The sequence below is a fragment of the Cylas formicarius genome, unplaced genomic scaffold, assembly GCF_029955315.1.
Source record: "Cylas formicarius isolate icCylForm1 unplaced genomic scaffold, icCylForm1.1 PGA_scaffold_2__14_contigs__length_35257938, whole genome shotgun sequence".
Lineage (NCBI taxonomy): Eukaryota > Metazoa > Arthropoda > Insecta > Coleoptera > Brentidae > Cylas > Cylas formicarius.
In genome coordinates, this window is record NW_026844319.1 from 31,653,285 (window position 1) to 31,669,650 (window position 16,366).

Sequence of the window (16,366 nt, forward strand, 5' to 3'; positions counted from 1 at the left end):
TATAATATTTTAAATCTTCAGGAGAGTCCAAGAATATTTTGTAAGATACTTTTTTTCGTATCTTCTGTGGGTTTCCAGATCGTATAGTGGATCGTTTTATTTGGTACACGGTGTACAGATTGTCCTAGGTTGGGATCTCGGAAATCGTAAGAAATACGAAGTCGGTTAAATAGGGGCAAAGTTGCCCTTTTTGGTGCTTAATTTAAAACCGGCAAAACTCGGAAATTTGCAATTCCTTTTTTTCCTAGCCTTAATTCAAAATGTGTGAAAACAAATGGCATTTTCTCCTTGCAGCTTTGTCACTCTTAGAAGTTAGCATTAGTAGTTATAAGTATGACATTTTAATGTTCATGATTTTATTTTAAATACAGACCTGTATATTTTGTTTAACATTTTGAAAGAGCTCGTCGTTCTGAGAAAATACATGTATCACATATCACATCATTTACTAGACAATACCGCCCTAAAATAGACAATAAAGCGGAATTTACACATAGGCGGCTATGAAACAAAAACATGTACATATGTCAAACAGTCTTGACATAGATGTTACTTACTAAAGTGCCAGTTACCTTTTACTGTTGTATTTAATCGTATACTTTGCACTAAAAAAAATGTTGTCAAATGTGAAAAAGCGCTATAAGTATTTATTACATTTCACTCAGAAATTTTACAATTGCCTAAATCAATATCTCATGCCATGACATAACGCTTTCGTTTCATGGCCACCTTATTTATTATGTAAATTTGGCTTTATTGTCAAATATGGGACTTTTTTTTTTAGTAAATCGATTATACATACAAGCTCACTCAAAAAGCTAAATAAAAAATCACGTAATTGCAATGGAAAAGTGTCATTTGTTTTCTTTTTTTTTTAATTAGGGCCGGGAAAAATTCAAATGAAATTTCTGATTTTCGATTTTTGAAATTTTGAAAATGGGCCTCTATTTAACGGACTTGGGATTTGGGACAACCTATACTGCTACTTAATGTAGCAATCTATTAAAAGCAATAAAAAAAAAATGACAAAATCAAATACAATGCTCTAAAATACAAAACTACTGTACTATCCAAAACTAAAAGACATAAAAAACTTCTTAATTTCTTTTTTCGCAATAAATGATTTAAGCTAACTACTTCATAAACTTTTATTTCCACGATCAATCACTTTTTCGATTAATATTTTAAGTTAACAGTGAATTCCGGTTCAATAACTTTTGTCTATAAAATTTATCGAATGTTTAATTTGAATTTATATGACTCGAGCGCCATCTACCTCGAGATTTATGAAAAGTCCAGTGAATTATGCGGAAAGTACGTCATCTGCTTACTATTTACAATTTTTTTTTTGTTTCTCGTTGTTGACACTTTGAAGTTGTAGTGAAATCTTCTTAGGTTTTTATTTTTGCAGCAAAATAGGCGCATATAAAAAAATTTAGTCTTACCTATAATCTTGGGCAATAGTAGGCAAAGTAGAAACAGAAATTATTAGTGTAACACGCTTTTTAATCGAAAACGAGGCAAAAATATGTCACAAAAAACATAATAATAATAAAACTAAAAACAATCATTTTCATTATTTATAAATAAACACACGAGAAATAATTGGAGGACCTCCGTATTATAATCGCAAAGATAGCACAATATTTTTGGACCACCGTGTAAGATGCGTGCGTATTTATAGATGAGTCACGTACAAAGACTGTTTAGTCTGGAAGTCAGTACAAAGAGAACTTTTACTTGCGAATGACTTTTGGCTCGAATTTTTCTCTCACCAAAAACTACGTACCGCTCATGAAAAATTCAATACGGAACCAAGGCAATTACGCGGCAATTACCAAATTATTGGAAATATGCTGGAAATTATCGATATTTCAGAGCCACATTTGGTTGGGTTTTTTGTAGACCTTCACTATTTGCTTAGTCAACACTTAAAGCTTAAAAGCTTAAAACTTTTGCAGTTACGTTAGGGTTTTCACAAAAAAGATGGGCGAGTTTCAATTTGCTTTGAACAATCAAAAAATGACAGTCCCGCTTTATTCCAGTTTAAAAAAAATGACAATATAAGCCTTAAACCAGCTTAGGTAATTTAAAGAAGAAGTATGACGCGTCCTTAAAAATCAACGAAAGCAAATGACGTCACAATGATCCGCACATGACGCAGCCAGCAGACAACCTGATATACTACAAGCCAACCTTAAGGTGCGACGTTGACATTTGACTGTCTAGTATTATTATAATGTAAATGGTTTTCAAATTAAAATCAACCATATTGACCGTACCTGCATCAACTGGCGTCAAACGCGAGCGATACATACATCAACCAGCAAGGCGATATATGTTTTGCAACACACAAACAACAATTACCGTTGCATATTTCTTAGATAAAAGTCAACAAAACTACATGTTATTTAAATGGGTAACAATTATTCCGTCCCAGACAAAAGCTGCGCAAGCGCCTGCGAGCTCGATAAACAGACCCCTATTACACCTGTACACTTGAACCTGACCTATTATGGAACTAGATCCACCTAGGGCACTGGGAAACTGGCAAGCGACAGCGACCGCGTTCGGATCTTGGCAAATAATGCGGTATCGATTACAACTATGCAAATCGATCGCGTAGTTTTTCGTTATTTGCAGAGTTAAAAGGCGACAGGGGCGTAACCCGGGTCAAGGGAAACACAATGGGTTCCACTTCCTCGCCCGCAACTACGAAAATCATAACCAAACAATGGCACGGCAAATTGTGTAACGAATAATCGAAATCGTTTCGTTGTCGGTTTCGCTTTCGATCGCAACTTTCTCGCTCGTCCATAGTAATTGCAACGCAAAGTGAATCTAGTAATAATTTGCATGAGAACTGGTTACCTACTGGTTTGCGCATTAAAAAATAGTTCGCCGCATATAACCTGCAAATTCGAACGGAATTTGTGTATATACCTGAATTCGTGGTCGTAATTGTCGAAAAAGGCACTTGCAATTCAATGTTGTCATTGTCCGTATTTACGTCCAAATCGACGTCCGACGTGACCACCGAAAGAGTCGATGTGCCGTTTTCTTCCTGTGCAATCGTAGAAACGGCAACAGAGCTAGGAACGCTCAGACTCGTCGTTTCGTCGTGCATATTGTTTACGCGATTTCCCACTTATCACGCAATGATATCCGGAAAAAATCGCGCCCCAGAGCCTTACGAAGCTCTGACCTTCGAATTCGCGCCAAAGTTTCACAAATATCTATTTCTTTTAACAATACAAAAATCGAACGCTGTCGAAATGTAGGTCTCTAGGCCACTTCTCTTACACTTTGCAGTGACTTCAGACAGACATGGTCTGGTCTGTCAAACGAGCAACTGGTTTCATAACGATTTTTTTGCCGTTTTAATTAATTGTCACGGCGAATTGGTCGTGAACGTCTTATCGAAAAAAATTACGCGCACTGGGAAAATTATTATTATAATTTTAAACAAATTCGTTAATTTAGCTTTCGGTAAAGCGAGCCCGTCGAATTGCGGTTAAGCTCGTTTCGACGCCAGCGCCCCATATAATTTGACTTAATTCTCGAGCAACTGTCATAACGTTATTTAACAAATTTTTCTATTACAAAAAACAATCTAATCGTCATACTCCGTCCTTATCCCGGAAGGAAAATTCGTGCCGCGTCCTTGTCTGGCACGTGTTGCATTTACATCCTGAATTGTGTGCTCACACAAAGCCTCGGCCCGCCAAATTCAAAAGTGTTCATAAATGGTGTTTACTTTGACTTGTTTTTTTGTGACCTCACGTAAGTTAAAATTGTTGGCCGCCATCTAGATTTATACCGAAATATCTCTTACGCGTTGGGCGACCTAGTTGTAGTTAAATTGCCCCAAGACATTTGATATTTTCTTTTGAACCTCGACAAAACCAAAAAAAATGCGGAGAGTTCCTTTTTCAGGGTCAAAATGTTTAAATGAAACAGCAATAGAGACGCTGTTAGTGATGTGTCAATTAGTTTAACCTTTTCCTGTAGCTATTGTTTGGTTCTCTAAATACATTTCAATGCTGGTGAGTTTTTAAAGTTTTATTACCAATTTACTTAAATAAAATCCTTTATTGTAATTATAAGACAAAAATTATCAACAATATTGTATAAAAATCTGTTTGGCCGCATATATTGGCTATAACTGCCCCAGTAGGGAATTTCGTTTTTTCACATAATTGTTACACGAAAGCAGCCTTTTTTTAACTTCATGCTTTTGCTTTATCCAAAATGGCTCTGGACACGATGAGCCTTTGAATCTGAGACGTTCCTTCATAGATCTGGAACAGTTTCGCGTCTCGCAGAAGTTTTTCTACCGGATAGTCTGTGTTGTATCCGTTTCCACCGAAAATCTACAACAAGCATTTTACTGCAAGGACATTTTAGAAGAAGATATTACTAAAATTTAAAATTGCAAAGGTTATACGAAGGTCACCCTTGTCAGTTGCAAACTAAAATGAAAGCCATTGAAAAATAATTAAATAATCTTTAATCTATGAGGATAATAATAAATGTTGTCAACTAACCTGTACAGCATCAGAGGCACATCGATTCGCCATGTCTGAGGCGTGACATTTGGCTATAGAAGCCGCGTAACTGTTCCTAATGCCCCTGTCTGTTTCCCAGGCGGATTTCATCCAGGCTAACCTACCCGTTTCGATGCCAATAGCCATATCGGCCAGCATAAAAGCTACTGCTTGATGGTTGGCGATCCGGGTACCAAAAGCTTTACGTTCCAACGAATATTTGGCTGCCTCGTCCAGACACCTCTGAGCCAAACCGACCGCGCATGCAGCCACCTATTTATGTCACTATTTGATTTGCATCTTGGTCTTTTTAAAATCAACACTCACTGGTGGTCGGGTTTTATCAAACGTTTCCATGGCGATTTTGAATCCAGCCCCTTCCCCGACAAGCACGTTTTCTTTTGGAATACGTACGTCTTCGAAGGTGATTCCGCGGGTATCGGACGCCCTTTGGCCCATATTTATTTCCTTTCTACCCGGGGTAACCCCAGGCCAATCCCTTTCCACTATAAAGCCCGTGAAAGCTTTTCCTGCAGGACATTTGGGATCTGGATTGGTTCTTGCCAGCAAGAAATACCTACATTTCAGCGTTTAAATCCTAGGTGACTACATAAAATTAATAATAATGGCGATTTAACGAACCAGTTGGCGATGCCCCCACCCGTGATCCACATTTTTTGGCCATTTAATATATATTCGTCTCCTTTCTTTTCCGCTCTCGTTTTAAGACCGCTAACGTCGGAACCCGCTCCTGGTTCCGTGACGCAATAAGCCGCCATCAAAGGTTCATCAAGGAGCCTGCCCAAGTATTTTTTCTGTTGCTCTTTATTTCCAGCAATCAGGATTGGGGTTTGCTAAAATGTACCGTCAAAAGAGAGGTTAGATGTCACCTTGAAAATATTTACACCAAGAGAAGTACCCTCGATGGCTGTGGCAATACCTGTGCACCCATAACCGATTTCTTCAATAATCAAACATCCATCAAATACACTCAAGCCCAAACCTCCTAAAAGTGCAAATCTCCATCACTAAACGGTCAAACCAATTATCATGTAATTCTTTACCCAGTTCCTGAGGAATGTGGCCATTCATGAGACCCAAAGAATGAGCTTTCTTAACTAAATCCCAAGGATACTTTCCAGTCTTGTCATATTCAGGAGCCAGCGGAATTATCTCTTCCCTTGTGAATTTTCGCGCCAGCTCTTGCAATTCTTTTTGGGTTTCATTAAGCTCTAAGAAAGAAAAAATCAGTGGATGATTTTTTTTGATAATTTAGTTTTTTTACCAAAATTGTAACCATTCCGATGACCTGTGCTGTTGTACCTCTGCACAAAAGTTGTTGGTCTTAATCCTATTTTTTGCAACAATCTTGGAATCTTCAAAAAAATTAAAATTAAAAAGCAATCGTCAAACAGGAACACTGTCTTACCTGTTTTGCCATTTTAAAGCAGGACACTTAATGACGGAGGCGAGCTTTCAGAATATTTAAGGGAATGATAAATCAAAAGAGGTGTGTTAAATCAAAATCGTTAGGAAAGTGCAAAGTAACAAAAACCAGTGTTCGACCTTTGGACGCTGATATGGACTTTTAACTCTCTCCTACCACGTAAATAAATATAAATAGGTATTTTTTTCGTATTTATCAAAACACTTCAACTTCGAGTTAGTTAAAACTACACACAAATAATTGCCATATGAAATAATAAAACTGTGTTAAATATATGATAAATCTATTTTCATAATTTGTTCTTGCTAGTTGTAAAGTAACACAAAATTAAATCTAAAAGTTTTACCGACCACGGAACAAAATAAGTTTTGGTTAGTTATTTGTAGGATGATAAAACAGATTGTTCATACATTCAATTATTTTAGGTGACAGATAAAACATTCTTATTGGTTATTTTGTTTAGTTTGGTGTTTTGTTTTTGCAAAAATTGTAACTAGTTTATAACGTCATAGCATTTGCAATTTCTGTGCCCATGTAAGACATTCTTTGATGGGGATTCTGTGGTGGAACATTGCACGGCGGGTTAACCTCTTTTCGCTCCTAGCAGAATCCGTTGTATTCGTCCTAAAACCTTGGTGACGGTCTTTTTTCGTGTGACTCTGTTTCGGTAGTGTTTGGTGTTTGTTTTCAAGTGTTTACGTTCTGCTGTTTTAACGGTTGAAATGCCAGGGAAGGGGGGAGACCGGGGTTTTTGGTATCGGTCAAAGAACAAATGTAGGTTAAATTTTTTTACGTATTGGTCTATGGTCGAAAGAAAAATCCACGACGGAAGTGGGTAATGGGCGAATGACCTTAGTTATTTTGCTTACTTTAAAGAAAAGCAAAGATAAGAAGAAGACATTCTTTGATACTGTAACTTTTAAACTTTCTTTTTTTTCGTGCTTTTTTGATAGTTTCTGAGTTTAGGGGTAGAAGCACATATAGGGATGTTCCGATACCATTAAAGTATTGATACCGACTAATTTCGATAGTACTCAAATATTTTTTCGATACTACTTCTAAAGTATCGATACTTACTCATATCGATACTTTTAGCATTTTATTATTTTTTTTATTTATTTTAAGGAAACTAACAATGAACGTTGAAGGACAATAATTAAAACAAAATTAAGAAGGAAAAGAAAACTTTTATTATAAAGGTTTGCGTCACGTTAAGCACGTACTTTAAACAAAAACTTCATGATAAGATTGGAATAATAAGCCGATGATTACAATAAATAAAATTATTCGTAAGCAATCTTTTGTATGTTTGACTGACAATTTATGTTGGTTGACCGTGAACAAAAAATGAAGGGTGGACGTCTTTCTCGCTTTTGGCTCGGGCTCGGTCGAGTGAAGTCGGACGAGTACGTTTTTTTTTTAATGGTGAGGCTGATTCCATTTAATACCAAGTACTTTTGTTTCGATTCAGAGTAAGTGTCGCAAGATTGATTCGATGCTATAAATACTTAGTATCGAATCAAAAGTATCGAGTACCTACTCGTCTTTACTAGTATCGGAATATCTCTAAGCACATAGAGTAATTAATTCCGCCACACTCTCCTCCTTTATTTTCGTTAAAATACCCACACGGTCAGAAATATTAATTTCATATAAACATATTTTGCATTGCTCCATCATTTTATTAAAAAACGTGAGAAACAGTTAGCTTGTTTATGTTTTTGATAACTAAATGATTTTCATAGCCCAAAACAACTTTTCTTCTTTTTTCGGTTAATTTCACTTGGCCAAGTTAACTAACGTTCATTCGGCCATTAGAAATTTATAACAGCATTCATGAAGAATGCTAGATTCAATCTTTCAATTTTTGAGACTACTACTAAAACAACTGGCTCTAGCAGATTGCCCTATTATGTAAAGATGTTGATTATCGATATATATCACAGCATTTTAAGTGCCATAATTTTCGGAATTTCCACATGAAGAGGTAACGAGGAAAAAGCAAATTAGGTCATCTTTCTATTTAGGGTTTCCAAGTAACAACAAAATTGAAAGTACTCAAAATAAATTTATTTTAGCAGTAAAATTAAAATTGGATTATATTACAGGAGAATTACTATTATTGCATATTAAATCATCATTGAACTTTTGCTTTAGATGGGTTTGAAGATGAGACAAAAGATTATGTTTATACCTAAAACTCTTCATGCAATGATCACACTCAAAAGGTTTGGCATCTGAGTGGATTTTCATGTGCGTTTTGAGAGAGGAGTTTTGATTAAACGCTTTGTTGCATATCTAAAAACATAAAATGGTGATGCAGTTCACACGGTGAATAAGCATTAGGGGATTGTGTCCTTACTTCGCAAGAGAAAGGTTTTTCACCACTGTGGATTAGCAGGTGCTTTTTTCTACTAGAGCTGCATGTAAAGCCTTTACCACACTGATCACATACAAACCGTTTAATGCCATCTTCTTTTTCTTGATGTCTACGTAAGTGCGCTTTTAAGACCCTACTGCTGTACATGTTGTTACAAATCGGACATGGTTCTTTCTTTAAGAAAATAAAGGTAAGATAGGAACATATTCAAAATTATTTGAGAAAATTAATTTACTTACACTTTGGTGCACATCTTGTTTGTGTGTCAAAAGGGAACTGCCACTTATGAAAGTGCTGCTGCAAATTTCACACATGTAAGGTCTCTCTCCGGTATGAATTCTTCTTACATGTATTACAAGAGATTGAGATTGTATGAAAGATTCAGGGCATAAAGTACATTTAAATTTACGTTCTCCATTGTGTATTTTCTTATGTATATAATAGTTGCTGGGAGTCCTGCAAAACATTTTATGATATTTGTATTAATTTTTATAGGAATGGTTTACTGTAATCGCAGACATATGCCAAGTAAAACCCCACGCAAATAAAAAAATCTATTTTCAAACTAATAAACCATTTTTAAACTCTTTTATCAATATATTTATAGCTTTAATTTATTTTTTCCTGTGACTGTACACGAAATTTGAAAGTGCACTTACGCAAAAGATTTACAACAAATATCACATGTATGTGGTTTTTCCCCCGTGTGAATTCTCCTATGGTACACCAAAGAATAACTTCTGGCAAATTTTTTTTGGCAATATTCACAGGCATATTTTTTTTCCCCAGTATGTTTGGTCATATGAGTGTTGTAATGATCCGCTTTTTTGTAAACTTTATTACATGCCTTGCATTCATAAACTCTCTTGACATGGGTCGACCTTTGTTGTTTGTCATTATTAGTTTGTTGGTATAAATTATGTGGTTCCAAGATACTACTAGACTTTTCAGGGTTGGAATGGTTGAGGTTGTTGAAATCTTTTTCACATTCATCATGAGAATCAATTTGACCACTTACTTCTTCAATTTGACATGCCGGAAATGATTGGGATAACTTTTTTTTTAATGCTACATCGGAATTTATTATTGTATTTCTAAATTCACGAAAATCTTTAAGTTTTACAAAACACTCGGCGCACACGACTTTTGGCAACATGTCCTCTTCGAAAATCTAAAAGTAGCAATTTATTGAATATGTAATTTTAACTGGCCGCATAGGGATTACTTTAATAGAGGCGCAAAGAATTATTAATTCCAATACTGTTTCATCGACAACCTTCGTCGAAATACTGACTTGGTCCAGTTTCTCAATTTGAGTTAAACATATTCTGCAATGATCCGTCATTTTGTTTATTTATTTCCAGTAATTTTTTTTATTATATCTGCTTATTGGTTTAGACCTGTGTACCTGATCTTAAGGTTGGTCGTTTATGCTTCTTCCTAATGTTATGGGCCAGAAAATTATTAATTTTCGTTTTTCTCCCCTTACCGCCTATGATATATTCGCGGACCAAGTTTTCGAAACAATACAGCCAAGTTAATTGCTACCAATTTATACCACTAAATCCAAAGTTCTTTATTCCACGAGAACCGCTTTACCTAACTTAATGGAAAACTATTTGGAAGAACTCAGGCATAGAATATTTTTACAAGGTTCCAGATTGCCACCTTCGCGGGGTGCGGCGTTGCCAATGCACCACGTCTAATCTTGAATTATTTCCCAGATACCCTGCTATCCTTCTATATACTTTTTATATTACTGTCAAAAGTGATATTGTTTTCATGATTTTTTTTGTTACTGTTAAATAAAATACCACCACCAAAAATTCGCCGTTTTTTTTACCACTTAAATTTTTGCAACGGCAAGAGTATCTACTAACATCTTTGAAAATTTGGTTTCACTTTTTGTATAATTTTCTGGTAAAATCAAATATAGCAGTTTGGCAACATTGTGCCGCTTGAAGTAATTTTTGATTGGCCGAATCACCATTGCAAATCGATCTACTGGGGGAAATAAAAATAATCATACACAATAAACCTTTCTACGATCTATGAGTAACAAAAAATCCAAAGTTTTTATTTTTGCAGAAACATTAATACTAGGTTATGTTACAAGAGAATTACTATCATTGCTTATTATGTCATCATCAAGCTTTTCTTTTCGATGGGTTTGAAGGTGCGACTGAAGATTATGTTTATACCTAAAACTTTTCGTGCAATGATCACACTCAAAAGGTTTGACATCTGAATGGATCCTCATGTGCGTTTTGAGTGCAGACTTTTGAGTAAAGGCGTGATTACATATCTAAAAACGCGAAAGTGTGTTGTAGTTTATATCAAGGGAAGGAGTTATGGGATTGGGAACATACTTCACAAGAGAAAGCCTTTTCTCCACTGTGGATTAGCAAGTGCCTCTTTCTACTAGACCTGCATGTAAAGCCTTTCCCACACTGATCACATACAAAACGTTTAATGCCTTCTTCTTTTTCTTGATGTCTACGTAAATGGGCTTTTAAAAACCTACTACTATACATGTTGTTACATATTGGACATGGTTCTTTCTTTAAGTAAATAAAGACAAGATAAGAACATATTCAAAATTATTTAAGAAAATTGAGCTACTTACACTTTGATGCACATCCTGTTTATGCGACAGGAGGGTGCCTCTGCATCTGAAAGTGCTACTACAAATTTCGCACATGTAAGGTCGCTCCCCGGTATGAATTTTTCTTACATGTATTACAAGAGATTGAGATTGTACGAAAGATTCGGGGCACAATGTACATTTAAATTTACGTTCTCCATTGTGTATTTTCCTATGTCTGTAATAGTTGCTCGGAGTCCTGCAAAACAGATTTTAGGATCTTTGTATTCCTTTTTATAAGCACAGACATAAAGGTATATGTTTATAATTTTAATTTACTGCATGTATAAAATTTTTCTTTGTTTAAAATACTAAAAACTTACGCAAAAGATATAAAACAAATATCACATGTGTGTGGCTTTTCCCCAGTGTGAATCCTCCTGTGGTACCCCAGAGCACGTCTGGTAAACTTTTTTGGGCAATATTCACATACATATGTTTTTTCCCCAGTGTGTTTGGCCATATGTATATTGTAACCGTCTGTTGTTTTGTAAATTTTATTACATTCCTTACATTCATAAATTTTTTTGACTTGGGTGGACCTTTGTTGTTTGTCTTTATTAGTTTGTTGGTCTAAATTCTGTGGTTCCAAAATATCACTAGAATTTTCAGGATTCGAATGTTCAAAGTTGCTGGAATCTTCTACACATTCTTCTTTTAGTTCTGATAATTTGTCATATACCACCTCCTTTATATTAATTTTAGTTTCAGTTGTATGTTCATCATCAGGATAAATGTAACTAGAATTTTCAGGGTTGGAATATTGAAAGTTGTTGAAATCTTTTTCACATTCATCCTTTACTTGTGATAATTTGTCACAATATACTATCTCCGTCATATTATTTTCAATTGCAGTTGTCTGTTCAACATCAGATCCAATTTGATCACTCTGTTCCTCTTTATGACATGCCAATAATGATTGCGATAATTTCTCTTTCAATGTTATATCTGAATTTATTATTGTATTTCTAAATTCCCGAAAGTCTTTTAGTTTTGCGAAACATTCCACGCACACCACTTTTGGCAACATGTCTTCTTCGAAAACCTAAAAATGTCAGTTTGTTGAATATGTGACTTTGATTGGCCGCGGAGGGATTACTTTAATAGAGGCGCAAAGAATTATTAATTCCAATACTGTTTCTTCCACAACTTTCATCGAAATACTGACTTGGTCCAGTTTGCCGATTTGAATTAAACATATTCTACAATGATCCGTCATTTTGTTTATTTATTTCCAGTAATTTTTTTTATTATATCTGCTTATTGGTTTAGACCTGTGTACCTGATCTTAAGGTTGGTCGTTAATGCTTCTTCTTAATGTTCTTAGGCGGATTTACATATATAGTGGATTGGGACATAGATACAAAAATTGTAAGTTATCTCGAAACCCTGGGAAGAACTTAAGCATAGACTATTTATACACAGTTCCACGTTGCCGCCTTCGCGGGGTGCGGCTGTTTTCATGATATTTTTGAAGCGCCAACAACTCATTGGAGTAAACTTGTTACAATTAAATAAAAAATTAACAGTGAAAATTCTCCTTTTTTTATCCCTTGAATTTTTGCCAAGCCAAAAGTACCTGGCTAACATTATCTTTGAAAATTTGATTTCATTTTTGACACTTGATGACCAATTTTTGCTGTTTTGTATAACTTCCTGGTTAAAGCGAATAAATATAGCAATTTGGCAACACTCTGCTGCTGAAAGAAAATGGAGTAAATAAGAACTAAAAGTTCAGATTTTCACGGAATTATATATTTTTACATGACAATTGTTTCGACAACACCGTGTTGTTGAAACAATTGTTATGTGAATATATATAATTTCGTAAAAATCTGAACTTTTAGTTCTTATGGATTTTCATAATGTAAAAGCCACCTCAGTTCAATAGCTGCTGAGAAACTGCAGGAGTATCGCCGTATTTTTGCAAGGATTTTTTTTTTTAATTCTATTGTTTTTGGATTGGCTGAATCGCCATTAAAAATCAACCTATTAGGGAAATCGTTTATTGCCCACAACGTTCACATTATATCAATTCACCTTTCTATGATCCATGAGTAACAAAAAAATCAAAAAAAGTATTTATTTCTTCAAAAACATGAAATATTATATTACCAAAGAAAAGAATTACTATCATTGCTTATAATGTAATCAACAAACAAACGACAGAAGATTATGTTTATATCTAAAACTTTTCATGCATGATGAAAGTCCTCTTTGAAAACCTAAAAATGTCAGTTTATTGAATGTACGACTTTGGTTGGCCGCATCGGGATTACTTTAATATAGGCTCAAAGAGTAATTAATGCCAATATTGTTTCATCGAAAACTTGATCGGCCATTTTGTTTAATTCCTGCAAATTATTTGTTACATCGGTTCTCTTCTTTAGTCTTTTATACCCGATCTTGTAAGGTCGTTTATGGTCAGTGTACGTATGTAGTCGATGTGACCATAGATACCAAAATTATTTGTTACCGTGACAATGGTTTTTTAGGAGATTTTTCTTCCCTTATAGCCTAATATTCAGTTATCATTTTCAGGATAGTCTGCTATCCTTCTATATACGTTTTATACTATGTTGTAATTTGATTTTAAACTTATTTTTGAATAGCGCCATCTAACGTGCGCAGTTTGACAGTGTAACGCCAAAGAGTAAGCAAGTAGAGATTTTTATGACATGAGGTTAGGAAGTTGGTTTTTCTTTTTGGAATCGGAATCGGCAATGGTTGAAATAAAGGTCCCCAGAAATAATTTTTGTATTATTAGCAGTTCTCGATATACCATGAAGAATCCGCAACCAATTGCTGTCAAAAGGGAAACCGTTTTCATATCTTTGAAACGTCAACCACTGATTGCTATCAGCTTGTGACAACAATTAAATAAAATACTACCACCAAAAATTGGCCGCTTTTTTTCCCTTAAATTTTTACCAAGTCGAAAGTATCTCGCCAACAATATCTTGAATACTTGATTTCATTTTTGACTCGTGATGACCAATTTTACCATTTTGTATAATTTCCTGGCTAAATCGGATAAATATATCAGTACTGCAACACTGTGCAGCTGGAAGACTAAATGCGTGAACTGCAAAACTATCGCCGTTTTTTCGCAAGAAATTAGTTCTTTTTTTTTCAGATTCTATTGTTTTAGGATTGGTCGAAACGCCATTACAGATCGACCTATCATGGAAAATGTAGATCACCCACAAAGTACACATCATATCAATTCACCTTTCTATAATCTATAAGCAACAAAAAAATTCAAAAAAGTTATTTATTTTTGCAGAAACATTAATACTAGGTTATACTACAACAGAACTACTATCATTGCTTGATATTTCATCATCAAGCTTTTCTTTTCGATGGGTTTGAAGGTGCGACTGAAGATTATGTTTATACTTAAAACTCTTCATGCAATGATCACACTCAAAAGGTGTGACATCTGAATGGATCTTCATGTGCGTTTTGAGAGAGGACTTTTGATTAAAGGCTTTATTGCATACCTAAAAACATAAAAATGGTGGTGCAGTTCACGCTATGAAAAAGTGTTATGGAATTATGTCCTTACTTCACAAGAGAAAGGCTTCTCACCACTGTGGATTAGCAGGTGCTTTTTTCTGCTAGAGCTGCATGTAAAGCCTTTCCCACACTGATCACATACAAAACGCTTAATGCCATCTTCTTTTTCTTGATGTCTACGTAAGTGCGCTTTTAAAATCCTGCTGCTGTACATGTTGTTACAAATCGGACATGGTTCTTTCTTTACGAAAATAACGGCAACATAGGAACATATTCAAAATTATTTGAGAAAATTAAGTTACTTACACTTTGGTGCACATTCTGCTTGTGTGTAAAAAGGGAACTGTCACTTCTGAAAGTGCTGCTGCAAATTTCACACATGTAAGGTCTTTCTCCGGTATGAATTCTTCTTACATGTATTTCAAGAGATTGAGATTGTATGAAAGATTCAGGGCACAAAGTACATTTAAATTTACGTTCTCCATTGTGTATTTTCCTATGTACATAATAGCTACTGGGAGTCCTGCAAAACAGATTTTAGGATCTTCGTATTTCGTTTCATAAGCAGTTGTAAGTTTAATTTACTTTTTCTCCATTTATTTTATAAATGTGTATGAAATTTTTCATTGTTGAACATATTAAAAACTTACACGAAAGACATAAAGCAAATATCACATGTGTGTGGTTTTTCCCCCGTATGAATCCTCGTATGGTACATCACAGCAGAACGTCTGGTAAACTTTTTTGGGCAATATTCACATGCATAATTTTTTTCCCCAGTGTGTTTGGTCATATGTACATTGTAACCACCTCTTGATTTGTAAATTTTATTACATTCTTTACATTCATAAATTTTTTTGACTTGGGTCGACCGTTGTTGTTTGTCTGTGTTAGTTTGTTGGTGTAAAATATGTGGTTCCAAAATACCACTAGAATTTTCAGGGTTGGAATATTCGAAGTTGCTGGAATCTACACATTCTTCTTTTAGTTCTGCTAATTTGTCATATACCACCTCCTTTATATTATTTTTAGATTCAGTTGTCTGTTTATCATCAGAATAAATATAGTTAGAATTTTCAGGGTTGGAATGTTCAAAGTTGTTGGAATCTTTTACAAATTCTTCTTTTGGTTCTAATAATTTGTCATACACCACATCCTTTATATTATTTTTAGTTTCAGTTGTATGCTCATCATCAGAATAAATATTACTAGAATTTTCAGGGTTGGAATATTCAAAGTTGTTGAAATCTTTTTCACATTCATCCTTTAGTTGTGATAATTTGTCACAATATACTATCTCTGTCATATTATTTTCAACTGCAGTTGTCTGTTGATCATCAGATCCAATTTGATCACTCTGTTCCTCCTTATGACATGCCGGGAATGATGGCAACAATTTCTCTTTCAATGTCATGTCAGAAGTTATTATTAAATTTCTAAATTCCCGAAAGTCTTTTAGTTTGGCGTAACACTCGACGCACACGAATTTTGGCAACATGTCCCCTTCGAAAATCTAAAAATGACAGTTTGTAGAATGTGCCATTTTGGCTGGCTGCATATTAATTACTTGAACAGGGGCACAAAGTGTAATTAATTCCAATACTGTTTCTTCCACAACCTTCATCGAAATACTGACTTGGTCCAGTTTCCCAATTTGAGTTAAACATATTCTACAACGATCAGTCATTTTGTTTATTTAGTTTCCAAATTTTTTTTATTAAATTGGGTTTTCTTTAATACCTGTTTACCTGTTGGTTCAGGATGTTTTTATTATACACAGACTAATCAATAACGGCGAGTGTTTTCTGTGGTCTATGCTTCTTCTTCAA

The 16,366-nt window shown here is 34.8% G+C and overlaps 4 protein-coding genes across 6 annotated transcripts in view; all 4 read right to left on the reverse strand.

Moving 5' to 3' along the window:
• Positions 1-3,372, reverse strand: part of LOC132698790 (nuclear hormone receptor FTZ-F1) — a 138,420-nt gene extending 135,048 nt beyond the window's left edge. Inside the window, exon 1 of one of the 3 annotated variants that reach the window (XM_060665055.1) lies at positions 2,944-3,372. In XM_060665055.1, the coding sequence (XP_060521038.1) occupies positions 2,944-3,127 (184 nt within the window). In that variant the 5' untranslated portion in view covers positions 3,128-3,372. Of the gene's footprint in view, positions 1-2,282; positions 2,400-2,943 lie in introns of those variants that run through there. The other 2 variants (XM_060665056.1, XM_060665057.1) reach the window with 2 other exon arrangements.
• Positions 3,373-4,053: 681 nt separating this feature from the next.
• Positions 4,054-6,236, reverse strand: LOC132698426 (medium-chain specific acyl-CoA dehydrogenase, mitochondrial). Its single transcript, XM_060664472.1, has 8 exons — positions 5,977-6,236; positions 5,833-5,923; positions 5,612-5,779; positions 5,453-5,553; positions 5,190-5,401; positions 4,875-5,124; positions 4,548-4,820; positions 4,054-4,373 (listed from the first exon to the last, which is right to left on the reverse strand). The coding sequence occupies exons 1-8, from the start codon at positions 5,986-5,988 to the stop codon at positions 4,230-4,232; spliced, it is 1,251 nt and encodes a 416-aa protein (XP_060520455.1). The 5' UTR covers positions 5,989-6,236; the 3' UTR covers positions 4,054-4,229.
• Positions 6,237-8,058: 1,822 nt separating this feature from the next.
• Positions 8,059-10,180, reverse strand: LOC132698427 (zinc finger protein 271-like). Its single transcript, XM_060664473.1, has 5 exons — positions 9,600-10,180; positions 9,034-9,545; positions 8,614-8,830; positions 8,357-8,548; positions 8,059-8,292 (listed from the first exon to the last, which is right to left on the reverse strand). The coding sequence occupies exons 1-5, from the start codon at positions 9,717-9,719 to the stop codon at positions 8,092-8,094; spliced, it is 1,242 nt and encodes a 413-aa protein (XP_060520456.1). The 5' UTR covers positions 9,720-10,180; the 3' UTR covers positions 8,059-8,091.
• Positions 10,181-10,397: 217 nt separating this feature from the next.
• On the reverse strand, positions 10,398-16,343 carry LOC132698682 (zinc finger protein 271-like). Its single transcript, XM_060664874.1, has 10 exons — positions 16,105-16,343; positions 15,188-16,050; positions 14,844-15,060; positions 14,587-14,778; positions 14,324-14,521; positions 12,118-12,246; positions 11,342-12,063; positions 11,001-11,217; positions 10,744-10,935; positions 10,398-10,679 (listed from the first exon to the last, which is right to left on the reverse strand). Exons 1-10 carry the CDS (start codon positions 16,222-16,224, stop codon positions 10,479-10,481), a joined length of 3,051 nt encoding a protein of 1,016 aa, XP_060520857.1. The 5' UTR covers positions 16,225-16,343; the 3' UTR covers positions 10,398-10,478.
• Positions 16,344-16,366: the final 23 nt, after the last annotated feature.

What these genes read in the sequence shown, in the direction of transcription:
- LOC132698682 (XM_060664874.1), bottom strand. Translation starts at nt 16,224, where the DNA reads ATGACTGATCGTTGTAGAATATGTTTAACTCAAATTGGGAAACTGGAC. An exon ending in ATAGTAGTTCTGTTGTAGTA is followed by an intron (nt 12,247 to 14,323) that starts TAACCTAGTATT and finishes TACTGGAAATAA; the next exon opens with ATAAACAAAATGACGGATCA. An exon ending in AACAGGATGTGCATCAAAGT is followed by an intron (nt 10,936 to 11,000) that starts GTAAGTAGCTCA and finishes ATTTACTTAAAG; the next exon opens with AAAGAACCATGTCCAATATG.
- LOC132698427 (XM_060664473.1), bottom strand. Translation starts at nt 9,719, where the DNA reads ATGACGGATCATTGCAGAATATGTTTAACTCAAATTGAGAAACTGGAC. An exon ending in ATTTGTTGTAAATCTTTTGC is followed by an intron (nt 8,831 to 9,033) that starts GTAAGTGCACTT and finishes AATGTTTTGCAG; the next exon opens with GACTCCCAGCAACTATTATA. An exon ending in AAAAACCTTTCTCTTGCGAA is followed by an intron (nt 8,293 to 8,356) that starts GTAAGGACACAA and finishes TTATGTTTTTAG; the next exon opens with ATATGCAACAAAGCGTTTAA.
- LOC132698426 (XM_060664472.1), bottom strand. An exon ending in TCGGAATGGTTACAATTTTG is followed by an intron (nt 5,780 to 5,832) that starts GTAAAAAAACTA and finishes TTTCTTTCTTAG; the next exon opens with AGCTTAATGAAACCCAAAAA. An exon ending in GGTGGGGGCATCGCCAACTG is followed by an intron (nt 5,125 to 5,189) that starts GTTCGTTAAATC and finishes GCTGAAATGTAG; the next exon opens with GTATTTCTTGCTGGCAAGAA.